The sequence below is a fragment of the Selaginella moellendorffii genome, unplaced genomic scaffold, assembly GCF_000143415.4.
Source record: "Selaginella moellendorffii unplaced genomic scaffold, v1.0 SELMOscaffold_0, whole genome shotgun sequence".
Taxonomy (NCBI): domain Eukaryota; kingdom Viridiplantae; phylum Streptophyta; class Lycopodiopsida; order Selaginellales; family Selaginellaceae; genus Selaginella; species Selaginella moellendorffii.
Genome location: NW_003314261.1, coordinates 4,185,509 through 4,207,993, shown reverse-complemented (window position 1 = coordinate 4,207,993; position 22,485 = coordinate 4,185,509). Strand labels below are relative to the sequence as shown.

General features: G+C 47.4%; 8 protein-coding genes across 9 annotated transcripts; 7 read left to right on the top strand and 1 right to left on the bottom strand.

The window, feature by feature from the left end:
- Positions 1-24: 24 nt before the first annotated feature.
- LOC9632234 (phospholipid-transporting ATPase 3) lies at positions 25-5,448 on the top strand. The gene is made up of 27 exons (XM_002961037.2): positions 25-315; positions 377-442; positions 502-563; positions 625-706; positions 761-871; positions 919-996; positions 1,061-1,157; positions 1,206-1,312; positions 1,366-1,431; positions 1,477-1,598; positions 1,652-1,736; positions 1,785-1,862; positions 1,914-2,030; positions 2,090-2,239; positions 2,293-2,397; positions 2,447-2,589; positions 2,645-2,746; positions 2,803-2,866; positions 2,923-3,135; positions 3,190-3,355; positions 3,410-3,489; positions 3,545-3,784; positions 3,837-4,058; positions 4,114-4,281; positions 4,337-4,699; positions 4,769-4,875; positions 4,936-5,448. The coding sequence occupies exons 1-27, from the start codon at positions 193-195 to the stop codon at positions 5,288-5,290; spliced, it is 3,672 nt and encodes a 1,223-aa protein (XP_002961083.2). The 5' UTR covers positions 25-192; the 3' UTR covers positions 5,291-5,448.
- A 518-nt stretch (positions 5,449-5,966) lies between these two features.
- On the top strand, positions 5,967-8,535 carry LOC9641968 (endoglucanase 25). Its single transcript, XM_024668953.1, has 6 exons — positions 5,967-6,661; positions 6,732-7,030; positions 7,095-7,544; positions 7,634-7,769; positions 7,830-8,002; positions 8,059-8,535. The coding sequence occupies exons 1-6, from the start codon at positions 6,301-6,303 to the stop codon at positions 8,458-8,460; spliced, it is 1,821 nt and encodes a 606-aa protein (XP_024524721.1). The 5' UTR covers positions 5,967-6,300; the 3' UTR covers positions 8,461-8,535.
- A 526-nt stretch (positions 8,536-9,061) lies between these two features.
- Positions 9,062-9,938, top strand: LOC9632233 (probable pectinesterase 15). The gene is made up of 4 exons (XM_024675608.1): positions 9,062-9,082; positions 9,201-9,407; positions 9,467-9,717; positions 9,774-9,938. The coding sequence occupies exons 1-4, from the start codon at positions 9,062-9,064 to the stop codon at positions 9,913-9,915; spliced, it is 621 nt and encodes a 206-aa protein (XP_024531376.1). The 3' UTR covers positions 9,916-9,938.
- Positions 9,939-9,953: 15 nt separating this feature from the next.
- LOC9632232 (calcium-dependent protein kinase 18) lies at positions 9,954-12,701 on the bottom strand. The gene is made up of 13 exons (XM_002960385.2): positions 12,088-12,701; positions 11,891-12,021; positions 11,787-11,828; positions 11,615-11,726; positions 11,485-11,563; positions 11,261-11,430; positions 11,072-11,198; positions 10,895-11,010; positions 10,736-10,843; positions 10,620-10,682; positions 10,392-10,565; positions 10,164-10,334; positions 9,954-10,114 (listed from the first exon to the last, which is right to left on the bottom strand). The coding sequence occupies exons 1-13, from the start codon at positions 12,379-12,381 to the stop codon at positions 10,070-10,072; spliced, it is 1,632 nt and encodes a 543-aa protein (XP_002960431.1). The 5' UTR covers positions 12,382-12,701; the 3' UTR covers positions 9,954-10,069.
- A 317-nt stretch (positions 12,702-13,018) lies between these two features.
- LOC9632231 lies at positions 13,019-14,657 on the top strand. Of its 2 annotated transcripts, XM_002961034.2 has the most exons (5): positions 13,019-13,324; positions 13,375-13,412; positions 13,471-13,756; positions 13,821-14,107; positions 14,172-14,657. In XM_002961034.2, exons 1-5 carry the CDS (start codon positions 13,022-13,024, stop codon positions 14,611-14,613), a joined length of 1,356 nt encoding a protein of 451 aa, XP_002961080.1. In that variant the 5' UTR covers positions 13,019-13,021; the 3' UTR covers positions 14,614-14,657. The 2 variants fall into 2 exon arrangements, with proteins under 2 accessions (XP_002961080.1, XP_024524752.1); XM_024668984.1 differs by having other exon boundaries at positions 13,394-13,756.
- Positions 14,658-14,698: 41 nt separating this feature from the next.
- On the top strand, positions 14,699-17,848 carry LOC9641967 (DUF21 domain-containing protein At1g55930, chloroplastic). The gene is made up of 14 exons (XM_002961033.2): positions 14,699-15,345; positions 15,425-15,522; positions 15,583-15,676; positions 15,731-15,808; positions 15,871-15,974; positions 16,037-16,118; positions 16,170-16,309; positions 16,360-16,438; positions 16,490-16,553; positions 16,601-16,692; positions 16,748-16,813; positions 16,878-16,994; positions 17,045-17,218; positions 17,278-17,848. Exons 1-14 carry the CDS (start codon positions 14,806-14,808, stop codon positions 17,821-17,823), a joined length of 2,274 nt encoding a protein of 757 aa, XP_002961079.2. The 5' UTR covers positions 14,699-14,805; the 3' UTR covers positions 17,824-17,848.
- A 90-nt stretch (positions 17,849-17,938) lies between these two features.
- On the top strand, positions 17,939-20,000 carry LOC112344365 (sprT-like domain-containing protein Spartan). Its single transcript, XM_024668974.1, has 8 exons — positions 17,939-18,185; positions 18,252-18,407; positions 18,473-18,539; positions 18,598-18,660; positions 18,717-18,778; positions 18,862-18,905; positions 18,958-19,755; positions 19,846-20,000. The coding sequence occupies exons 1-8, from the start codon at positions 18,013-18,015 to the stop codon at positions 19,965-19,967; spliced, it is 1,485 nt and encodes a 494-aa protein (XP_024524742.1). The 5' UTR covers positions 17,939-18,012; the 3' UTR covers positions 19,968-20,000.
- A 5-nt stretch (positions 20,001-20,005) lies between these two features.
- On the top strand, positions 20,006-22,431 carry LOC9641966 (threonine dehydratase biosynthetic, chloroplastic). The gene is made up of 9 exons (XM_002961032.2): positions 20,006-20,444; positions 20,495-20,674; positions 20,728-20,997; positions 21,060-21,266; positions 21,334-21,582; positions 21,633-21,703; positions 21,752-21,869; positions 21,925-22,059; positions 22,120-22,431. The coding sequence occupies exons 1-9, from the start codon at positions 20,049-20,051 to the stop codon at positions 22,261-22,263; spliced, it is 1,770 nt and encodes a 589-aa protein (XP_002961078.2). The 5' UTR covers positions 20,006-20,048; the 3' UTR covers positions 22,264-22,431.
- The last annotated feature ends 54 nt before the right edge of the window (positions 22,432-22,485 follow it).

Genomic DNA, 22,485 nt, shown 5'->3' with positions numbered 1-22,485 from the left:
TTCCCTCCTTTCTTTGGTCCCAGCACCAAGCGTCTTACTTTAGGGTTTTTCATTTCGTCCAGCTCTGGGATGGGGGAGCTCCACTGAGGCGCCCGGATCCGCGCCCGAGGTTAGTAGCTCCGCGCGGCATTTGCGAGATCTGGAGATTGGTAGCTGCAAGAATTGGCCCGCTGCGTGTGAGATTTCGAAGCGATGGCTCCCGGATTTAGGGGTGGGACGCGATTCCAGCAGCATAATGCGATGGGGGATGCGCATATCGCGCATCGAACAGTGTACTGCAATGATCCGGAGCAAAATGCGCCCTTCAAGTTCAAGGTGGAGTTACTGGAATTTGGTTCTCTTGTCTGATTCCTTGCTTGGGGGTTTTACGATCCAGGGTAACGTGATATCAACGACGAAGTATAATTTGGTCACTTTTCTGCCCAAGGGCTTGTTTGAACAGGTTCATAGCGCTCTACTCATCCTTTTTCTTAAACTTTTCTTCTTCATTCTCCTATGCAGTTCCGACGTGTTGCAAACCTCTATTTTCTTATGATCGCCATCCTTTCAGCAACACCTGTAAGGTCTGACCTTAGTTCTTTGTTTGCTGGTATCATTTTTCCAACGTTGTGGTGAAATTTGCAGCCCTGTTCAGCCCATCACGAACATCGTACCACTGTCGCTAGTGCTTGCAGTATCTTTGATCAAGGAGGCTTTCGAGGATCAGGTGGGCATTATGAAAGCTTCTAGACACACGCGTTTTAATTCTACAGTCGTATAGAGACGCTATCAAAGCGATAAAATAGTCAACGCGAGCCCCGTCGAAGTCTGTAGAGGAAACGAGTGGAGGAATGTTGCGTGGAAAGATTTGAATGTAGGAGATGTTATCAGGGTACGTAATTCTCGTGTTTTAGGCATTTCACGGAGCGTTCTTAACAGGTTAACCAAGACCAGTACTTTCCAGCAGACTTGCTTTTCCTAGCAAGTACCAATGCTGATGGGATCTGTTACATCGAGGTACTGTTTACATCTTGACGTCTAGAGTTCGTTCATTCACTGAAGTTTCTTTCATCTGGTCCAGACATCTAACCTTGATGGAGAAACTAATTTGAAGATTCGCAAAGCACTAGAAAAAACCTGGGATTACATGTATCCCGATAAGGCGCCAGACTTTAGAGGTAATCTCGAACTCTAGAAAAGCTATTCTGAGCGTTTGCGATGCGCAGGCGTAATAGAATGCGAGCAGCCTAATAACTCTTTGTACACGTTCACTGGGAATCTAGTCATGGGAAAGCAAACACTGCCGTTGTCACCGAACCAGATTTTGCTGAGGGTAACACTGGTGTAGTTGGAGTTTGCGTCCGCTGATATCGATGTGATACGCAGGGTTGTAGCCTGCGGAACACGGAGTGGGTTGTTGGCGTCGTTCTTTTTACTGGTCATGAGACAAAGGTACACAAGTGCATTTTACTTCACAATTTTCAAACTTTAATCCAGGTGATGATGAATGCAATGGCCGTACCTTCTAAACGCAGTACTCTAGAACGAAGGCTTGACAAGCTGATTCTCCTTTTATTCTGTATATTGTTTGTCCTATGTGTGATTGGCGCCATTGGAAGGTAAGTTGAGAGAAATGCTATATTGTTGCTAACACTTTCTGGATGGATGACAGTGCAGCTTTTATCGATCGCAAGTACTGGTATCTCAATCTCAGTAATGACGTGGAACAGCAATACAACCCCAGCAACAAATTTGTGGTATTATCTTTTGGCTATTTTTGCTGGTTTTAAAACCCGACTCTACAGGTTGCGATTCTTAATCTGTTCACTTTTGTCACCCTCTATTCGCCCATTATTCCAATTTCTTTATATGTGTCCATTGAGGTGATTACCTTCGTTCTATTCAATCTCTGCCTGAATCGATTCTTCTGGCAGATGATCAAGTTTATCCAGTCAACACAGTTTATCAATAATGATCGTAATATGTACCATGCTCCCAGTAAAACATACGCGATGGCTCGTACATCAAACCTTAACGAGGAGCTTGGCCAGGTAAACTATTTTGTCTTAAGTCAAATTCACACAAGAACATTTCTGCTCACTATTTGCAGATCGAGTACATCTTCTCAGATAAGACTGGTACACTAACAAGAAACTTGATGGAATTTTTCAAATGCTCGATCGCCGGAGTAATGTACGGAACAGGAATAACGGAAATTCAAAGAGCAGCTGCTCGACGCACTGGGACTACTATTGAAGAGGTATTTTATCTGATAGTTTTTTCATGATCTGGAAGGCTTAACGATGGCAATAGGTAAAACCTTCCGAATATGCCATCCGAGAGAAGGGGTTCAACTTTGACGATAGAAGGCTGATGAAGGGAGCATGGAAAAACGAAACTCAACCTGAAATGTGCATGGTGGGCTTAGTTTGGTACCAAGTTCTAGCTTATATCACTTGTGGTGCAGGAGTTTTTTAGGTGTCTTGCAATTTGCCATACGGTGTTGCCTGAAGGGGATGAGACGCCGGACAAAATAGTTTATCAAGCCGCCTCTCCGGACGAGGCTGCTCTTGTGCAAGCTGCTAAAAATTTTGGCTTTTTCTTTTACCGGTAAGTTGAAACAGCAATTTAATTTTGTATAAATATATCTGGTTGGTGCTTGCAGGAGGTCACCCACAACGATCAAAGTTCGAGAATCATACCTCGAGAAGGCTGGTCGTGTCCAAGACGCTGAATACGAAATTTTAAATGTTTTGGAGTTCAACAGGTGAAGAAAGTTAATTCTAGGCGCCAGTTTCTTAACAGTCTTTGTTAGTGCTATAGCACAAGGAAACGTCAGTCTGTCATTTGCCGCTATCCAAACGGGAGGCTCGTCTTGTACTGCAAGGTTTGTAGACCATGAAGATGCTTCTTCTTTTTTTCTAACGTTTTTGCATCTGCTAGGGAGCCGATAATGTTATTTATGAGAGGTTGTCCGACAAGAATACTGAGATCAAAGAAGTGACGAGAGAACACCTCGAGAAGTTTGGAGCAGATGGACTTCGAACCTTGTGCTTGGCGTATCGTGATCTGGATCCGCAGCTCTATGATGCGTGGAACGAGAAATTCGTGCAAGCAAAATCAGCTTTACGAGATCGAGAAAAGAAGCTCGACGAGGTTTTCATTGCAGTCCCCAAAATGACGGTCTTCTGATGCTGTTTTCGAATATAGGTTGCGGAACATATTGAGAAAGAGCTAATGTTGATTGGAGCAACAGCCATTGAAGATAAGTTGCAGGAAGGAGTCCCAACGTGCATAGAAACTCTTGCGAGGGCTGGAATTAAAATCTGGGTGTTAACCGGGGACAAAATGGAGACAGCTATCAATATTGCCTACGGTATGGTATTGTTTTTCGTTGTTAAACAGCTCGCAAGATTTGCTTTTTGATCAGCTTGCAACCTCGTCAACAACGAAATGAAGCAGTTTGTTATTGGTTCTGAAACAAAGGCAATCCGAGAGGTCGAAGAGAGGGTGAGTGAGAGCTGCTCTACAGTTCGTTAAAGTATGGTATTGACCTTCTTTCCAGGGAGATCCTGCTGCCACTGCTCGCACAATCGAGTCTTGGGTGAGAGACCAATTGTTTTCCTCTTTAACAGAGGCGGAAGACAATGAACGTGCAAGGACAGGGCTTGATATGGCGCTAGTAATCGACGGTAAATGCTTAATGTTTGCGCTGGATTCTCCGTTACGCGCCACTCTCTTGAAACTGGGAATTAAGTGCAAGGCTGTTGTGTGCTGTCGAGTTTCTCCATTGCAGAAAGCTCAAGTAAGTGTTTCCTTTCCATTTGTGTGTTTTGATCTTGTAATTCTATTGGCAGGTAACGAAACTAGTGAAAGACGGAGCCAAGAAAATAACTTTAAGCATTGGTGATGGTGCTAACGACGTGAGCATGATTCAAGCTGCTCATATCGGGGTTGGAATCAGTGGGCAGGAAGGAATGCAAGCAGTGATGGCAAGCGATTTTGCTATAGCACAGTTTCGATTTCTTACTGATCTGCTCCTGGTGCATGGACGGTGGTCATATATTCGGATAACAAAGGTTCGTATGGTTCAAATGTCTCGTTCTATCAGTCCTCTAATGCTGCCGCTTTCAGGTCGTGAGCTATTTCTTTTACAAGAATCTTACGTTCACCTTGACGCAGTTCTGGTTCAATTGCTACACTGGTTTTTCTGGCCAACGGTTCTACGACGACTGGTTTCAGTCTTTATACAATGTGTTGTTCACAGCACTGCCAGTCATCGTTGTTGGAATTTTCGACCAGGTAACCGATACACTACTTCGCTCCGTTTCATTTTCACGGTGTTTGTTTGAGGCAGGATGTCAGTGCGACCAAGTCCAAGCTAAATCCTCAACTTTATATGGCTGGAATAAGAAATGCGTATTTCAGATGGCGTGTCTTAGCGGTTTGGTTCATCTCGGGAATTTACCAGTCCATCATTCTCTTCGCTTTCCCCGTTCACGCCGGAAGGATTGGTCAAAACAGCTCTGGTATGCTACTTGGCCTGTGGGATCTAGGCACGATGGCTTTCACATGTATCGTCATCACGGTTAACTTGCGGCTCCTAATGGCATCGACGTACTTGACCATCTGGCACCATATAAGCGTTGGATGCAGCATCCTGGCGTGGTTCGTCTTTGTTTTCATATACTCGGCTCTTAGAACAAACTGGACTAGTCAGGTACGTCCTCGCAAACCGATTTCGCTGCTAGCTCTCGTCTTACGCTTGCTTTGTTGCGTGCCTTTCCAGCTAAACATCCGTTTCGTGATATTCGTTCTCATGGGGACTTTCTACTTTTGGTTCACGTTAGTCTTAGTTCCAGTGGTAGCTTTACTTGGCGATTTCCTCTACAGCGGGTAAGCCTACTTGTTCCACCATCTGTCTTAGCATTTCTCTCGACTGTTTTGGCTTTGCAGACTCAGGCGCTGGTTCGCTCCTTACGACTACGAGATCATAGAAGAGGACGAGAAGTATCACCTGCGATCCTCCCCGACCTTCTCGTCCGAGGACGCGTACGAGATGCACCTGCTAGACGGGGAGCAGTCACTGACCGAGGAGGAGCGGCGGACTCTGGCCATGGCTCAGCTCCCCCGCGAGAGGTCCCGGCACACGGGCTTCTCCTTCGACTCTCCGGGTTTCGACTCCTTCTTTGCGCTGCAAGAGGGCGTGAGCACCCCTCACAGGTCGTGGGACGTGGCCAGGCGAGCCAGCATGCATCCTCGGAGAAGGCTGGGAGATGGCTCCTCATCGTCGCGTTACAATGATACGTAAAATAGCTATTGTCTTGGTTTCGCTCACTTGGTTTTGTAGCTCTCTCGTGTATAGAGAAAACCCCCCAGACGTAGATATATGAGTCCATTTTTCACGCCATTGTCTATAATTATTGAAAAAAACGTTTAATTTAAATTAAAAACCAACGGTTAGAAACATCATATACATCTTGACCGTTAAAAGAGCACAAAACAGAGAATGTTCTTAAAGCCCACTAAACATTATTGCTTTGATTGCGAAACCAAGTAAGTTGGCGTAACAAACAAAGCGACTGTTGCTGCTGGAGTTAGAAACCGAGGGGCTGTTTTGTTAGGTAGCTCGTCATCACTAAACGCACTCTACATAGACAGCTACCACAATGGAATAATTCCCTCCACAATCTCTCCAGGTGCGAGCAAGGATTGCTTGAAAAGCCAGCCAGTTCATCTAAAACCTACCATCAAACTTTGAGAATAAAAAACTAAAAACTCCAAGCTGAGTGTAAGAATGACCAAACCAAAGCACGTCTCTACAACAATAAACCTCGATCAAATATAATACTCAAACCTAACCACGATCCCACGTTGCGCTCACAGCAAAGTCAAGGTAGAAACACGTGGCACATCGTGGTTGGGTGGAGGCGCCCTGAGCTGGCGGGCAGCACGTCAAGAATGAGCGAGGGGTTTATTTGTTTTTTCGCCGGAGAGAAGAAGCTTCTTCTTTCCGCGTGTTCCCAAGCCAGGTTCTAACCGGTGCTCGTCACAGCCAGCTATGGCGGAGGCGCCGAGCTGGGCTGGGCTGGCGTCGACGCTCTGCGATCGCAAGAAATTTCGGTAAGCTGAGCGGCATTCCTTGACTTCTTTCCAAGATCGTCCAGCGTCTTGCTGGAGATATTTGGATCGGGCAAAGCGTGCGTTACAGGTCGCAAGAATCGCCGCCGCCACACTTCCTTGACAAGATTCTAGCCGCATTGCGTCGATTGCCGGCCGGGCACGCCAATTTCTGGTCAGCGCCGCGATCGATCGATCGCCATGTACCATAATTCATGGGGCGGCCCCCTGGAGCTGGATCCTTCCGTGAACGAGGAAGATCAGAGCAACAGGAGCATGGATTTGGACAGGGCGGCCTTGCAGAAGCTGGAGGAGACGCAGCAGAGCTGGCTTCTCGGTGCCGGGGAGAAGAAAAGGAAGAAAACGATCGATCTGGGATGCATCGTTTGTAGCCAGAAGCTCTTCCTCGGGATCGTCTACGCCATCCTCGCGGTGGGATTCATCGCCGGATTCACGGTTCTCATCGTCAAGACAGCTCCCAGGCACCACCGCCATCCGTCCCCTCCGGACAACTACACGCTCGCTCTACACAAAGCTCTCAAGTTTTTCAACGCCCAAAAATGTGAGTATACTCTTTTCTTCTTTTGGCTTTCTAGGAGGAGGAGGAAGTTTGAAGTTGTTTTCTCTTCCAGCTGGGAAACTCCCGCATGGGAACAACATCTCGTACCGAGGTGACTCGGGTCTTAAGGATGGATCGGACAACCAGGCCGATTTGGTTGGAGGATACTACGATGCCGGCGACAATATCAAGTTCCACTTTCCACAGGCGTTCGCTATGACGCTGCTAAGTTGGAGCGTGATTGAGTACAGTAGCAAGTATGAGGCGGTGGGCGAGCTCGGTCACGTTAAAGACTTGATTAAATGGGGGACTGACTATCTGCTCAAGACGTTTAATGCCTCTGCGCCAAGCGTGAATTCGATCTATGCTCAGGTATGGTTGTTAAGTTGAAAGAGCTGTCAAGAGAAAAGTGTTTTTCTTTTCTTTTTCTGACCAGGTAGGCAAGGGACGTGGGGATTCTCCTGATGATCATTTCTGCTGGGAGAGGCCAGAAGACATGGACTACCCGCGGCCATCGATGCAGACTGGCACGGCATCAGACTTGGCTGCGGAAATGGCAGCCGCCTTGGCCGCGGCATCTATAGTTTTTAAAGGAAACAGTGCTTACTCCCAGAAGCTGGTTCACGGTGCGGACATCTTGTTCAAGATGTCCAGGGATCGACGCGGTCGCTACAGTGCAAGCGTGCCTGATGCAGCGGGATTTTACAACTCGAGTGGATACTACGACGAGTATTTGTGGGGTGGAGCTTGGCTGTACTACGCAACGGGAAATATCAGCTACCTCCAACTTGTGACAACTTATGGAATAGGACGGCATGCCGGGGCATACAGAAACAGCCAGTTTTATGGAGTTTTCAATTGGGACAACAAACTTATCGGTGCTCAGGTATGTACACTCTAGTTTTTTTCGTTTTGGTTCTGTTTTTGTTCCTTTTGAGCAAGTCGACTTGAAATACAAAACTCCGGAATGTACAGGTGTTGCTAACCAGACTAAGGATGCTCCAAGGTCCTGGATATCCATATGAAACCGTCCTTAAGAGCTTTCACAATCAGACAGACATCGTTATGTGCTCGTACTTGCCAGTGTATAAAATATTTCCAAAGACGCCAGGTACATCCCAGCAAACAGACAAGAATCTATATAATCAGTTCCATAACTCGCATTTTCCAGGAGGACTCGTGCTCTTCAACAGAGGCGGCCCGGCACCATTGCAATACTCCGTCAATGCTGCATTCCTAGCGACGCTTTACAGTGACTACTTACTGGCGGCGGACATTCCTGGCTGGTCATGCGGTCCGCAGCTCTACAAGGCTGACAAGCTACGCGAATTTGCAAAGTCTCAGGCAAGCATCGATAGTTTCCCAGTTTTCCTTCGAGTTATAACTAGTTTCCTATCCAGATGGACTACATTCTCGGGAAGAACCCACGGCATATGAGCTACGTTGTGGGATTCGGCAACAAGTATCCCAAGTACGTCCACCACCGAGCAGCATCGGTTCCCAAGAATCGCAAGACTGCTTGCGATGTGTCTGGATTCAAGTGGAGGGATAGCAAGCAGCCCAATCCCAATGTTATCGAAGGCGCTCTAGTCGGGGGCCCCGATCCCAAGGACAGGTTCCAAGACAAGAGAGGGAATTACAACTTCACGGAGCCGACCATCGCTGGAAATGCGGGTTTAGTCGCAGCTTTGATCGCACTCTCTGGCAAAGACGACGCTGGTATTGATGCAATGACGATATTTTCTGCGATACCTCCTATGTTTCCAGCTCCACCACCACCCTCCCCTCCATGGACTCCATAGATTTTATATATTTCATTTTTTCAATTGAACTAATATTTTAGTTCGCATTAATAATATATCTAGCATTAAACACTATTTCTAGCTGCTGTAGCATTAAAAATATTGTGAACCGTAAAAAATTACAAATTATATATGGCTTATTGTCGTATTATATAAATCAGAAAATATAGTTCAATATTTGTCAAAAGTCAAAATGTTTAAGTTAGCTGCAACTGTTCTTGTGTTGAATTTGATCTTTGTTCCATGCATTGTCTGCGACGAGAGGCATCAATCCGTGATAAATGCTGACAATCATCCACTCTATATTTTTGTTGATCCAAATTATACTTATGATGCTACCAATCCATTGCGTGCTTATACCTTCCAAAATATTAGCTCTGCAATCGATTGGATTCCTTATAATGCATCAAATCGATTTGTGATTTTGGTTGAGCCAGGTGTCTACCGGTACGTAATATTTTTCATTATATTCTGTTTTCTGAATTTTTTTTGTTTCTGGAATGCAGTGAAAAGATCACAATACCAAAATTTAAAGATTATATCACATTGCAAGGCCAAACCAAGTATATATTTGATACTGTGATTGTTTATAATGCAAATCATGGATCAGCTAATGGAACTGGTAAAAGTGCAACTTTTGAAGTATTTTCTAGATATTTTATTGCTCAATACATCACCTTCCAAGTAAGTCATTCCTATAGTTTTCTCTTTTATAACTTTTGATTTGATGTGTTTGGTAGAACGATGCACCATTCGCAAATCCAGGAGCCCATGACATGCAAGCCGTGGCCTTGAAATTAAGTGGCGATTTTGCAAAGATTTCTGATTGCTTCATCCTGTCAAGCCAGGACACCCTCTACGACGATCGTGGGAGGCACTACTTCAAGAACACATACATCGAGGGGAACATCGATTTCATATTTGGCCTTGGAAGGTCACTCTACGAGGTAAGGAAAACTTTTGTCTTTCAGTTCCTACACCACAACTCTCTTCTCCCCTCGCACAGAGATGTAATCTCATCTCGAATGTCAATGCCACAACCAGTGGATCCTTGACGGCACAAGGAAAAGCCGCGCTCACTAATTTCACTTCTGGGTACTCCTTCCACAATTGCTATCTTGGTGGGACTGGAAAGATGACGCTGGGCCGACCTTGGGGGAGCAACGCATTTGTGGTTTTTAGCAATTGTTACATGGAGGATGTGGTAGATCCTGTTGGCTGGACTCACTGGACTGATACTTACGGCCCATCCAACAGGTAAATCATAGTAACTTCACACCTCTTTGCTAACTTTTTTTATCGCTCTCTTACAGCACTGCCTTTTATGCGGAGTATCAAAATTACGGTCCCGGTGCTCATTCGTTGAAACGCGCAAACTGGACCAGAACGATAAAGCCAGACGCTGCTGAATTTTACGCAAGCACGGATTTTATAGACGGATTGGAGTGGCTGTGATGGTTCTTGTTCCTACGTTTTAATCCAAAAGCTTTTTATCAAGTTTAATAGGGATTTTCTTTTCTTTATTTTCGCAAATCTGAACTTTTCAGCTCCTAGTCTAGTTTAGTTTGTCTCGTTACCTCGTCAGAGTCTTTGTTTTCCATCAAATATCTTACTGTGATGACTCTTCGCTTATCTTAGGACTCGGAGCGTGCATCTGGAGACAACAAATATGGAAAAACTGAGGGGTGAAAAAACAAGAGTACCTCCAGAAGCTTGGGATGCTTGAGATGAGGTTGGATGTGGTGGTGATTGGTGCGGGAGCCAAGGCTTGCTTGCCTCAAGAGCTTCTGGAACTCACGCAAGCTGATCCGGCCATCGCCATCAGCATCAGCTTCGTCCAGCAGTGTATCTAGCGATCCTTTGAGCCCTGTGTACTGCACAGCGAGAAAAGTTTCTAAACTCGAAATAATATGGTTTTACTTGTCGCTTACCTCTTTGATCTCGTCTGGAGATATGAATCCGTCACCGTCTTTGTCGAACTTGTCAAACGCGCACTTTGTCCGCAGCTGCCACTTTTCAGAATCCAGCTCCTCGAGTTGACGAACATGGAGCGTGGCAGCAACAAACTCGTCGAAGTCTATGAATCCGTCCATATTGGCGTCCATCTGCCGGCATGCATCGTCAATCTAGCTGCGCCTGAACGTAAGTAGTAAACTTACAGCTTGGACGATTTCTAATACTTTTGATTCTTTCAGCGTCCATGGACGGTCCTTCAAGAGTGCCTAGCTAACCAGCACACAACTCAAGCTCAACATTAGAAAATGCCGGATATAACCTGTCGTATTTCTTCTAGAGTGATTGTGCCACTCCCATCAACGTCAATGATGTTGAATTGGTCACGAAGATTGTGAATTTCTTCCGGTTCTAAGGTTGTAGCCAGAGCCTAGGCAATAAAAATCAGAATGAAAATTGCAAAACAGCATGATACACTTACCCGAAAAGCAAATTGCTTTAATCGACTGAACTTGACAAACTCTCTCATGTTAGAGAGAACAATGATGTCCAGTGGGAAATCAGGTGCACACCCGCCCTCTCTGACCCATGGATGAGCTGCAAAAGAGAACAAAAAAAGAAGGTACGAGTGAACTATAACTAAACTTCACTTGCTTACATAGTGCTTGAGCGGCAGTCGGCCTCGCCCGTGGATCCTTCACGAGCAAGCGTTTCACAAAATCCTTGGCATTGGCACTTATAGACGGCCAAGGCTTAATTCGAAACTCCGGTTTCTTCTTCAGCACCTGTACTTACAAGACGACGTAAGAAGAATTATACAGACGACACGTTTACCCACGAAACGAACCTCGTTAAATATTCCAGCCTCTGTCTTATCCCAGAACGGCCGTTTGCCGCATAACAGAATGTAGGTAATAACCCCGATGCTCCAGACGTCGGACTCCGGCCCAGACTTCCTCTTGAGAACTTCGGGGGCAACGTAATACGCGCTTCCAACAATATCATGGAATCTCCTCCCTGTATGTTCGGAGCTGTCAACCACAAACGAAGGCTCTGTACAAGCAACATTACCGGGTCTGATAAAGTCTGACAAGCCAAAATCTGTTGCCTTGAGCGGTGTGTTGTCCCTCTGCGATTTGAACAAGAAATTCTGCAAACTGGTACAGCATTAGCACTACAAACCTTTCGTGAGATGCAGTACCTCTGGCTTCAAGTCCCGGTGAACAACGCCGTGAAGGTGGCAACGAGCAACGACTTTGAGCATTTGCCTCACAAGCTCCGCGGCATCTTTCTCCGAGTAGCAGCCATTTTTCCTGATGACAATACACACAGTGTCTTAGAACAACACAAAGTTTCTAAGAGATCGATCATACTTGGACAAGATCCGATCCAAAAGCTCGCCACCCTCGCACAACCTGTTCAGCAAATCTTAGCCTCGACACACAAGAGCCTGTTTCCAGGACGGATCTAAACTCACTCCATAACGATGTAGACGTAGTCGTCATCCTCAAATGACGCATAGAACTGTACAACGTTCTCGTGGCCACTTAGAAGCTGTAAGATCCTCACTTCCCGCCTAACATCCTCCACAGAAATTGGGAGTAGCATCTGGAAAAACCACACGAAACATTGGTCTAGACGAGCATAGAAAAACTTCCAATCGATAGATCAAACCTTCTTCTTCTCGATGCGTTTCACAGCGACATTCTCCCCTGATCCAATCTTTGTAGCGGCATAAGTGTAGCCGAATTGCCCGTGGCCCAGGAGCTTGCCGAGCTTGTACTTGGCCTGGAAATCCCTCCCATACCCGAAATTGGTCCTCTTTCCAAGAGGAACCACATGAGCCGACTGGTTCTTTGAGCGCTGCTCCTTGTTCTTGACTTGGTCTTTAGCAGCGTGATCCCCGTGCTTCTTGTTCTTCTCCTTCTCCGCCTTCTCGGATTTATCAGCAGAGAAACAGATCCCCATCCTAGCAGCAATCTAGCATCGCCGCGTCATGGACAGGAGCCGGCTACAACGCCGGTGAGGGGATTTCTCGCGGAAGCATTGGCCGAAATATTGCTGGCGACTCCGAGATCCTACGCAATGCGCTGGAATTCCGAGTGAAATCCTCCGAATTCTTCGCGGCCCGACCCTAGCGACGGCAAGAACACCGATCGAGACGCGCGGTGATCGAATTTCGATTGCCCGGATCGAAAGAGCTGACCTGGAGAAGCGAAGCGCTATAAGGCGCTGGCTGGAGCGAGTGAAACCGAAGAAAACGCTCCAGTGTATGAGGAGAAGAACAAGGTAAAAGAGATAACTCATCGACACTCCGCGTGACGGGCGTGACGGGCGAGGTGAAACTTTCCCCTCTGACGTTTTCACGTCAAGCTCCAAATATTTACCACCCCCAACTCCATAGTATAATCGACCAAAGCACATCTATTGATCACAATCACGGACACTTCTTGACTATCTCTCGTGCTATTAAATTGCGTGACTGACTTCCTTCAAACTTTGGATAGAATATCTCCAGGAATCTTAGTAGGACGCATTTCTAGATTCTTTTCGTACAAATATGGTACGGAGCCAAGATTTTTCTAGGGCTCCTGGCATTTTGCCAGGCATGGCGGTAACGCAATATCCTCCGTGCGCCGTCTTCTCTTCATCGACGAATCGATGCCGCCGAGCTGGAGGAGGGAAGAGGAGGATTGCGAGGATCAATGTGGCCGCCGCGCTTGCCTATGGCGATTGGAGCGGTGCGTTGCCAGGTGAATTGCCCGGCTCTTCGTCCGCGAGGCTGAATTCCATCAGCGATTTCACTCGCTTCTTGGACAAGGGGGATCAAGGCGCGGAGCTGCAGACAGCGATTGTGAGCTATGCTGCGCCCAAGAAGAATATGTGGTCATTGTTCCAGCCTCAAGTCCAGGTAAGAGCGATTGCTTGAGTTTTTTCTCGTGAATTTGATTCACTTTTCAGATTGATCTCGTGGCAGCAGTACACATTGCTGATAAAGAGTAAGCGCTGGAACTCTAGCAGCGCTAGTGACATTGGTCTCAATTTTTTTCGTTCCAGGTATTTTCGTGCTCTCCAGAATGAATTGGATGCTTACGACGCGGTTCTATATGAGATGGTAGCGGAGAAAGGAAAGAACTGGAAAGGCCGTGGAAGATGGAAGCCTCCAAATCGCAAGTCACAAGGCAAGAATAGTAGGAAAAATCGGAGTTTTAGTTTCGTTGGCGCGATCCAGCGTCTCATGGCTCAAGTTCTCAGCTTGGATTTTCAGCTGGAATGCATGGACTACCAAAAGGATAACTGGTACCATGCAGACCTCGACTTTGAAACTTTCCAAGATCTCCAGGTGCTTAAAAATTTTATTTCCTGGAGAACTAAACTCTAGTTTGGCCTTCCTTTTTCTTTTCCAGCGTAGGAAAGGAGAGAGCCTCTTTGGATTTGCAACTGAAATGACAAAGATCTCGACGGCTGCTCTCTCGGCAGCTGCTCTCGCGCGAACCGACTTGGATCAATGGCGAGGGAAGCTTTTGTGGGCTTCTCGAGTCTTTCCAATGCCGCTGCTGGGACTATTCGTGATCGAGGGAGTCTGTGCTCCACCAGATGCACCTCTGTCAAGCTCTCCAGAAATGAAGGCCTTGTTCAACTTGGAGCTTGCAGCGGCAACAAAACTCTTCCTCGCAAAGCAGCTATCCACCGAGTAAGCTTGAGAACAAGTTCTCGTTTTCGTTTTTTCGCTTGACAAAGAGGATTTCCTGGAACAGCTTAACAGAAGGAGCGTTCTCGTTGCTCAAGGACTCGGTGATAATCGGTGAAAGGAACAGCGTTGCGATGAGGGAGCTGGAAGCTGCCATAGCCGAAGGCTGCGAGAAGATAGCCATCTTCTACGGCAGTGGACATCTCCCCGACATGGATTCTCGCCTGCGAAGCTTGGGTTTCTTTCCACAAAGATTAAAGTGGCAGACTGCCTGGTCGATCCAATCTACGACGAGAAGATCAAGCTCCGAGAAGAATGACAACGTGTTCTCTCTAGCAACTCTTACGAAGATCACAAACTGGCCGCTCAATCGATACGAAACGCTAGCGCTCATCCTCTTCTCGTCAGTGTTGGCTGTGGATCTTTGGTTCTGGGAGGCGTGCTTGGAAACGATAAACGAGTCGGGCAACCATCTCCTCCAGTTGATAGCTTCGTCCGTACAGATATAAGTGAACTTTACGGTCACGAGGATCAAAGAATATGCTCTAGAAGATAGTGCGAATATGCTCAAGGGCTTTTTAGGGTTCCTGGGAAATGCGCTTGTGCTCGCGGGCGATGGGAGCTTCGATTCGTCGAGGATGAGCTCTCTGGATCGCTCGTGGTGAGATTTTGCCGCATATTTTGCCAGCGCCAGGGACGGGATGTGTGCATCTGGTGGTGTTCTTCCCACAGCGACGCTCTCTTGCAGCAGGACTTACGCGCTCTTGCCGGCGAGGAGAACTGCCCGGCCGGGTCTGCGCCATGCGAAGCTGCTCGTCGCGGAGCTGCGAAGCCGTGAGTGCTGCCATAGCCATCGTGGGCGCGGAGGGTTACAGGCAACAGCTTGTTCTTCGTCTGCCGATCCAGGGACAGGGATTCCCAATCGTTCTCAGCCGCTGCCTCTAGAGAGGGACGTCCAGATTGACCAGCTCCAGGCGTGGTTTTGTCACGGTAGAACTTTCCTGCTATGCAGCGGGATCTTGTGGATGGTATGGAACGGCAAGGCGAGTCCAGCTTATGGAGCAGTCGCGGCGGTGGATCTGGCAGGAAAATCGAGAGCTCTTCTACAGGGTGCCTGGCCCAAGATCTTGCAAGTTTTGGGCGTGCTCAAGGAACAAGGACTTTTGCTATCGGTTCTCCTCGGACTGTCGGCGTTCTTCTCCATGTCCGAGACGGCGATCACGACGCTGTGGCCCTGGAAGGTAATGCCATCCTTTTCTTTACTCTCTCACAGTATAACTCTCAAACTGAATAGGTGAGGCCTCGTTAAGATGTCTATAGGTCAGGGAATTGGCTGAGAAGGAGAGTGAGGGAGGCGTGTTCCAGCTGCTGCGCCAGGACGTGACGCGGTTCCTCACGACCATTTTGATTGGCACTACGTGAGTTTTCTCAATTCTTCTCTCTTTGCTCTCGACTGAAATTTGTTATGTGCGTTTTAGAATCGCAAACATCGCTGCGACGGCCCTCGTGACTGATGCTGCCACGGCTCTTTTCGGTGAAGCCGGAGTCACTGCAGCCACTGGAGTTATGACGGTGTGTGGTAGCATTACTCGTTCGTGGTTTTGATATACACTCAAAACTTTGCAGGTGGTTGTGCTACTACTTACGGAGATTGCTCCAAAGAGTATAGCGGTGCATAATGCCACTGAAGTCGCCCGTTTTGTAGTAAGTGATTGTAAGTTTTGGTGGAAGAAAAACATAATCGACTTTCATCGTTTTATTTGTAGGTCCGTCCTGTGGCATGGTTGTCAGTGGTTCTGTATCCAGTGGGACGGATAGTCACCATTCTTTCCACAGCGATGCTGAAATTTTTTGGCCTCAAAAGCAGTGGGTAAGTTTGATAATCTGTGCGAGGTGCTGTTTTTGTACTGAAAATTTCTTTTCTTTTCGCAGCGAGCCGTTTGTTACAGAGGAAGAGCTTAAACTTATGCTGCGAGGGGCAGAGTTGAGCGGTGCTATTGAAGAGGAAGAACAGGTCTAATTTAGATCATGGCCTTTGGACACAGTACTGAAAATTACTATGCAGGATATGATAGAAAATGTCTTGGACATTAAAGATACATACGTTCGGGAGGTAATGACTCCCTTAGTCGACGTTGTGGCCATTGACGGGGGTGCGACTTTGATGGAATTCCGAAATTTCTGGGTGAAGCACCAGTACTCAAGGTACTTCCACCTTGAAACAGAGATAATGTTCTGAAACTGATTGCTTACAGGGTTCCCGTGTTTGAACGTCGTGTTGATAACATTGTAGGAATAGCTTATGCTATGGATATGCTTGACTATGTAGAGCAGGTTTGTACTTTCAACACTTATCTTACGATTGCTAATACGAGCGATATGCAGTCGGAGCTGTTGCAGAAAATCACGGTGGCAAGGGTTGCTCATAGGCCAGCTTATTTTGTTCCCGGTAAGCTCTTGCTTCGATGCGTATTTGTGAGCAAACGATTATTACAGATTCGATGTCCGTATGGAATTTGCTGAGAGAATTTCGTATTAGAAAAGTACATATGGCTATTGTGCTGAACGAGTATGGTGGCACCGTTGGGGTACGTTTCATATCTTCGTAGTTCTTTTCGGGAGTATAATACACTTCTATTGCAGATTGTAACACTGGAAGATGTTGTTGAGGAGATTGTTGGAGAAATTTTTGACGAAAACGATTCCAAGGTTTTGCTTTGTTCTTGTTGCTGATGTTTTCTGAAGCTTATAAATGGTCTTTTTATGACGATAGGAAGAGATACGACGAAAGACGGGCTATGTAGTCCAAAGAGCTGAAGGTGTATTTGATGTTGATGCTAATACATCAATCGAGGATCTGTCCGAGGCTTTGCAAGTGAAATTCCCGGAGGTCAGTACTCTTTTGTTCAGCGTGACAGAATTTTACGTGGTTTTCTCCAGGAGCACCACTATGAAACCGTCTCTGGATTCGTCTGTGAAGCATTCGGCTACATTCCACGAACAGGAGAGAGCATTAAAGTGGTTCTAGGAAAGCAAGACCCGGAAGAAAACCAAGAGGGGGAAACAGAAAACCAAGAAGAAAAAAAAGAAAAGTTTCAAACTTACAAACTCGAGGTATGGTTTTCTATGGGCATTGCTGGAGAAAATTCATTGAGGACTGTTTTTTGCACCAGATTTTAGCTGGCAACGCTAGGAAAGTTGGTGCGACGCGCTTTGAGGTGCTGGATTCATCAAAGTCCAACGAAGACGTAGCTCGTCCGCTGCCTCGTTTCGTGAGGCGTGCCTGGGAGGAGCAGTGCGAGGCGAATGACTCGGACAAGGTTGCCATAATCTGGGACGGCAAGACGGTTCCTTGCGCCAAGGGAGACAACGAGCTTTGCAGCACCGAGGACTCGGAATCGGAGGAGAACGGGACCAACAACGCGATCGAGGTGGTTTCCTCGGACGTGATCGAGGCCGTGGAATGGACAGTGACGAGCAGAGATGGCGAGAACGAGAACGAGACTGATATCGAGGAACTGGAGCCTTCAAACGCGATGGAGAGATATATCGATCGAAGGCGGCAGAGACGAAGGAAGCAAGCGCTGGAAGCCACTGCCGAGCTCACCAGGCAGAGAAAGCTCGAGATCCAGCGAAAAAAAGAGGCCGAGAGAACGATGCTAAGCTCGAGGAAATCCGTGAAGAACGAAAAATCGGGTGATACTAAGGATAGTTTTTAATGAAGGCTCATTCCCGTTCGTGGTATTCGTTTGGTGATCTGACGGCTGTGGTTTGAGATATCCGGCGGCTGTGGCTGGACACGCCATTGATGTGAGTGTTTTGTGTGTGTGGGTTTTGGCGCTCGGTTTTCCTCTTGCGGGGAAAGAATGTAGCGTAGGGCGTCTGCGCGCAGGGCTGGATTCCACGCGATGACGAAGAAATCACAGCGATTGCCACCGCGATCGGGCGCCAAAGCGCTGGGAGCGGGGAGGATTGCGTATTCGCGGCCGGATGTACACAGGCTCTTCGGTTACTACAATGATCTCTACTTCGCGAGCGAGCTTGCAGGGTGTAGCGTCGAATGGAGCTCCCGGAGAACAAGGTGCGATGGTTTGTCTTCCTTCCTTCTTCTTCTCGAGCATAAGCCCTAAGTCTCGGTTCGTTCCAGCGAAGCTGGAGAGTGCTTCTACGGTCCAGGAAGGTGCCAGATTCGGCTGTCGGAGCCGATTCTAAAATCGCGAAGCTTGGGCGAGGTGAAATCGACGCTGCTCCACGAAATGATCCACGCGCATTTGTTCGTCACTAAAGAGAACGCGAATCACAAGTATGTTGCCACTGCCTTCTAGCTTCTCTTTGTGATTCCTCGCTTTTTTCTTTTCTTTGATACAGTGATCACGGGGATTTGTTTAGGATGAAAGTGGACCAGATCAAAGAATCTGAGCTTCAAGATGAAGAGGTGGTGATACTTTGTCTCTTTCTCTTGCTTGACTCTGCTAAAAAAATGTGTTTTTTAGAGGCCCGAGGATGGCTATGGTATTCGTCTCCAACATTCTTTCTTGGAGGGGAGCTGCTCGGAAGTGAACACCATTATCTTTCACAGAAAGTTTTCTAATTCTATTGTTGCGATTTGCAGTCTCGAGAGTGCGAGGACGTTCAAGAATTTCTTCCGGATGCTACTGTCAGCGCTCGTGTCATGTCAGGCATTTTTTTTTTCTTTCCTTTTTCTCTCTTCTTTTTTCTGTGAAGTAAGAATCTAAAACTTCTTTCGTTGATTGTAGCAAGACGAAGAAAAGCGGTGAAAGCAGTGATCTTCTCACGAAAGGTATCTATAAACTTGTGAATGAATGTTTAATTTCCTGTTTTTTCTCGTGTAGATGTCAAGGAACCACCAACGGAGTCATTCAAACGCACGAATAACAGCGTTGATAAACACGTAAGCTTCAAAATTCCCCGACTGGATTCGTTTTTCGGGAAAAGCCGGGGCCTGGAGAAGAAAGGAAAACTCCGGAAAGCAAGCTTGGTTCCTAAAGACACTAGAATACTTCAGAATGTTGAGACCGCGGGAAAACCGATGCCTGACGTGATAATCGGCTGGAAAAACTGGTGTGCCTCGGAACCAGAAGAAGAGGAGGAGCGTCTTATCGACAGGAGGCGAGAAAGGAGGCTGCTAGAAAACGCAAGGATATCCGAGAAGTTACACCAGACCGGATCGAGTAAACAATCTACACACGAGATGGTCGATCCGGGAATGCATGCTCGAAGCAATTCGAATCTAGCCGACGAGACGGTGTATCAAGACAGGATCTCTTCCGGGGGTCTAGAACTGGAAGCTTATCAAGGCAGCAGGGACAGGGTCTCTTCAGGGGGTCTAGAACTGGAAGTTTACCAAGGTGACATGGAGATGGTGGATCTAAAACTAGAAGCTAGCCGGGAGATCGTCTCGCCAGGGAGTCTAGTGGTTTTCCAGGGACGCATGGAGAGAGGGGAACCGTCACACGGCTATAGAGATGATCCAGGGACGAGTTTGATCGACTTGGATCCCGAGCCAGGAGATCACTCGCGAGCTCTGGTAGTGGCGCCGCTCAAAGTCTACGAGAGGAGGAGGGATCGCGAGAGGAAGAAGAAGGCTCAGCTGGAGAGGGAGAGGAGGACCGTGGAGAGCAAAGCACCAGGTATGAAGTTCTCGATTGGTTCTATTCTTTCTTCTTGGATTGATCATCTTGTTCTTCGTGGTCTTCCTTTGTTCTTGTGTTTTGTCACAGTGGCACTATCGACTTTCTGTCCAATTTGCTCGCAAGTGTTTTCGTTTGACACCACCAAGCCGGAGGACAATGCGAAGTTTAACACTCACATCGACCTTTGTTTAAATGGTAGAGCTTTGTAAATACTTTTCTAAATGAAAGCTTCTTTCGCGCCATTGGTTGGGCTAGGGTTCTTCTAGCGAGGGTTTGGTTCGCAGGTAGCTATGGCGGCCACGGCGCCGGCGTTCCAGCTCGCGCCGCGCTGCCCGTCCGGTCGGATTTCGCGATCAGCGCGGGGGCGCGCGATTCTGATCAATTGCTGTGCGGATCGTAGCAGCAATGGGAGTGTAGCTACATGGCCGCGGATCGAGCAGGAGCATTCCAATGCGGTGATCAGGGCGTCGGCGGAGTCGCTGCAGTACGAAGCTGGATTTGTAGGTGGGATTTCGGAGAAGACGAGGCTTGGTGGATCTAGCGAGAGGGATTCCATGGCCTACTTGACGAAGATCTTGACGGCCAATGTGTATGATGTGGCGATCGAGTCGCCACTGGAGCCGGCGGTGAAGCTGAGCGAAAAGCTGGGTGTCCAGGTTTTGCTCAAGCGAGAGGATCTCCAGCCGGTAGAGTTCTTGCAAAACTTTTCCATGGTAGACTCACTTTGGATCGTCAGGTTTTTTCTTTCAAGCTGCGGGGGGCGTACAATATGATGGTCCAGCTCACAAAAGAGCAACGTGACCAGGGAGTGATCTGCTCTTCCGCGGGAAACCACGCGCAAGGAGTTGCATTGTCCGCTCAAAGGCTTGGTTGCGATGCAGTCATAGCGATGCCTGTCACCACACCAGAAATCAAGGTAAGGTCCTTTCGTTTTCAGAGATAATCGAACAGCGTTATTGTGAGTTGCAGTGGCAATCAGTCAAGCGTCTCGGTGCCACCGTTGTACTCGTCGGTGATTCATACGATGAAGCTCAAGCGTATGCAAAGCAACGGAGCCTGGAGGAAGGACGGATTTTTATTCCACCCTTCGATAATCCAGAGATAATTGCTGGACAGGGAACTGTCGGCATGGAGATCGTTAGGCAACACCAAGGGCCGCTCCATGCAGTTTTCGTTCCAGTTGGAGGAGGGGGACTTATAGCTGGTATAGCAGCCTATATGAAACGCATAAGACCTGAAGTAAGTCGATTTGCAGTCTTAGCTACTATTTGTTCGTGTTCTAACTTTTGCTTTCTGTCCAGGTCCAAATAATTGGAGTTGAGCCCACGGATGCCAACGCCATGGCATTGTCCCTCCACCACGGAACTCGGGTGCAGCTAGATCACTGTGGGATTTTTGCAGATGGTGTCGCCGTAAAGCTCGTTGGAGAAGAGACATTCAGGCTTTGCAGGGAATACGTGGATGGCATTGTCCTTGTGAGCCGTGATGCCATTTGTGCTGCTATCAAGGTAAGCTGTATCGCATGCTTGCGAGTCCAACTCTAACTAAGAAAACATATGGATCTTTGGTTTTTAGGACATGTTTGAAGAGAAGAGAAGCATTCTAGAACCTGCGGGAGCTTTGGCAATTGCTGGTGCCAAGGCGTACTGTAACTACTATGGTTTGAAAAAGGAAGCAGTGGTTGCTGTTACTAGTGGTGCAAACATGAACTTTGACAGGCTAAGGATTGTAACGGAGCTTGCCGACGTCGGTGCTTCTAAGGAGGCTGTTCTTGCGATTATCATGGCGGAAATACCTGGATCGTTCAAGAGACTCGTTGAAGAAGTGAGTCTTTCAATTTTCTATGTTTGATTGATGCTAATATCGTTTTGCAGGTCGGGCCTGTGAACATCACTGAGTTTCGATATCGCTATTCTGATTCGCGAACTGCCCTTGTCCTCTGCAGGTATTTGTCTCTCAATCTCGCGGCTGCCACTAACAAGCATTGTCTCAGCGTGGGTGTTCACAAGGAGCAAGAGCTTCAGGCTTTGAAACGGCGATTGAAAGAGGCCGGTCTTATGGTAATTGACATGACTTCGAATGACCTTGTCAAGGATCATCTCCGGCATTTGGTAAGCATCTTCTTCACAGGTGTGATCTTTCTATACAGCTCCTCTTGTTTTGTAGATCGGTGGCCGTGCCATTCTCAAGGACGAGCTCTTGTACCGATTTATATTTCCAGAGAGGCCCGGGGCGCTGAGAAAGTTTCTGGACACGTTTACACCACGCTGGAACATCAGTCTCTTCCATTACAGGGCGCAGGTGAGCTTGATCTTTGCTTTGCTCGTGCTTTTGTGGGTTTGACGCTGCGCCGCCTTGCAGGGCCAAGTTGGGGCCAACGTTTTGATCGGCATCCAGGTCCCTCCGGAAGACGAGCAAGAGTTCAAGCGTTGTGCCGTAGAATTGGGCTACGAGTTCCAAGACGAGTGCAAAAACGAAGCTTTTCAGCTCATGATGTCCACATGAGATTCCAGGTTCTTGTGTTCACAGTAAATGTTTTCGTGAACTTCAGGCGATTGTTGGGTGTTGTGTGTGTGTTTCCAGCGTCTTGCTTGATCGAACTAAAGAAAAACTTCGTTTCTCCTCTCAAATGATCTTCGCTTTTGTTTGAATCGAAAATCCCCATTTAAACTCTTTCCCGCCAATGTGTGGCTTAGGGCTTGTCTAGGGTTTGGCGGTCGAGAGTGT

Excerpts from the sequence above, each read along its gene's own strand:
- LOC9632233 (XM_024675608.1), top strand. The coding sequence starts at position 9,062 with ATGGATCAGCTAATGGAACTG. Across the intron at positions 9,083-9,200 it reads TGGATCAGCTAATGGAACTG|AACGATGCACCATTCGCAAA; the intron begins GTAAAAGTGCAA and ends TGTGTTTGGTAG. Across the intron at positions 9,408-9,466 it reads TTGGAAGGTCACTCTACGAG|AGATGTAATCTCATCTCGAA; the intron begins GTAAGGAAAACT and ends CCCCTCGCACAG.
- LOC9641968 (XM_024668953.1), top strand. The coding sequence starts at position 6,301 with ATGTACCATAATTCATGGGGCGGCCCCCTGGAGCTGGATCCTTCCGTG. Across the intron at positions 7,770-7,829 it reads AATATTTCCAAAGACGCCAG|GAGGACTCGTGCTCTTCAAC; the intron begins GTACATCCCAGC and ends CGCATTTTCCAG. Across the intron at positions 8,003-8,058 it reads GCGAATTTGCAAAGTCTCAG|ATGGACTACATTCTCGGGAA; the intron begins GCAAGCATCGAT and ends TTTCCTATCCAG.
- LOC9641966 (XM_002961032.2), top strand. The coding sequence starts at position 20,049 with ATGGCGGCCACGGCGCCGGCGTTCCAGCTCGCGCCGCGCTGCCCGTCC. Across the intron at positions 21,267-21,333 it reads CCATTTGTGCTGCTATCAAG|GACATGTTTGAAGAGAAGAG; the intron begins GTAAGCTGTATC and ends TTTGGTTTTTAG. Across the intron at positions 21,870-21,924 it reads AGGATCATCTCCGGCATTTG|ATCGGTGGCCGTGCCATTCT; the intron begins GTAAGCATCTTC and ends CTTGTTTTGTAG.
- LOC9632231 (XM_024668984.1), top strand. The coding sequence starts at position 13,022 with ATGGCGGTAACGCAATATCCTCCGTGCGCCGTCTTCTCTTCATCGACG. Across the intron at positions 13,757-13,820 it reads AAACTTTCCAAGATCTCCAG|CGTAGGAAAGGAGAGAGCCT; the intron begins GTGCTTAAAAAT and ends TTTCTTTTCCAG. Across the intron at positions 14,108-14,171 it reads GCAAAGCAGCTATCCACCGA|CTTAACAGAAGGAGCGTTCT; the intron begins GTAAGCTTGAGA and ends TTCCTGGAACAG.
- LOC112344365 (XM_024668974.1), top strand. The coding sequence starts at position 18,013 with ATGACGAAGAAATCACAGCGATTGCCACCGCGATCGGGCGCCAAAGCG. Across the intron at positions 18,540-18,597 it reads CTGAGCTTCAAGATGAAGAG|AGGCCCGAGGATGGCTATGG; the intron begins GTGGTGATACTT and ends TGTGTTTTTTAG. Across the intron at positions 18,906-18,957 it reads CAGTGATCTTCTCACGAAAG|ATGTCAAGGAACCACCAACG; the intron begins GTATCTATAAAC and ends TTTCTCGTGTAG.
- LOC9641967 (XM_002961033.2), top strand. The coding sequence starts at position 14,806 with ATGTGTGCATCTGGTGGTGTTCTTCCCACAGCGACGCTCTCTTGCAGC. Across the intron at positions 15,809-15,870 it reads CTGAAGTCGCCCGTTTTGTA|GTCCGTCCTGTGGCATGGTT; the intron begins GTAAGTGATTGT and ends TTTTATTTGTAG. Across the intron at positions 16,693-16,747 it reads AGTATGGTGGCACCGTTGGG|ATTGTAACACTGGAAGATGT; the intron begins GTACGTTTCATA and ends CTTCTATTGCAG.
- LOC9632234 (XM_002961037.2), top strand. The coding sequence starts at position 193 with ATGGCTCCCGGATTTAGGGGTGGGACGCGATTCCAGCAGCATAATGCG. Across the intron at positions 3,136-3,189 it reads GAGAAAAGAAGCTCGACGAG|GTTGCGGAACATATTGAGAA; the intron begins GTTTTCATTGCA and ends TTTCGAATATAG. Across the intron at positions 4,700-4,768 it reads GAACAAACTGGACTAGTCAG|CTAAACATCCGTTTCGTGAT; the intron begins GTACGTCCTCGC and ends GTGCCTTTCCAG.
- LOC9632232 (XM_002960385.2), bottom strand. The coding sequence starts at position 12,381 with ATGGGGATCTGTTTCTCTGCTGATAAATCCGAGAAGGCGGAGAAGGAG. Across the intron at positions 10,844-10,894 it reads TAAAGCAATTTGCTTTTCGG|GCTCTGGCTACAACCTTAGA; the intron begins GTAAGTGTATCA and ends TTTATTGCCTAG. Across the intron at positions 10,566-10,619 it reads TATTAGAAATCGTCCAAGCT|ATGGACGCCAATATGGACGG; the intron begins GTAAGTTTACTA and ends GCATGCCGGCAG.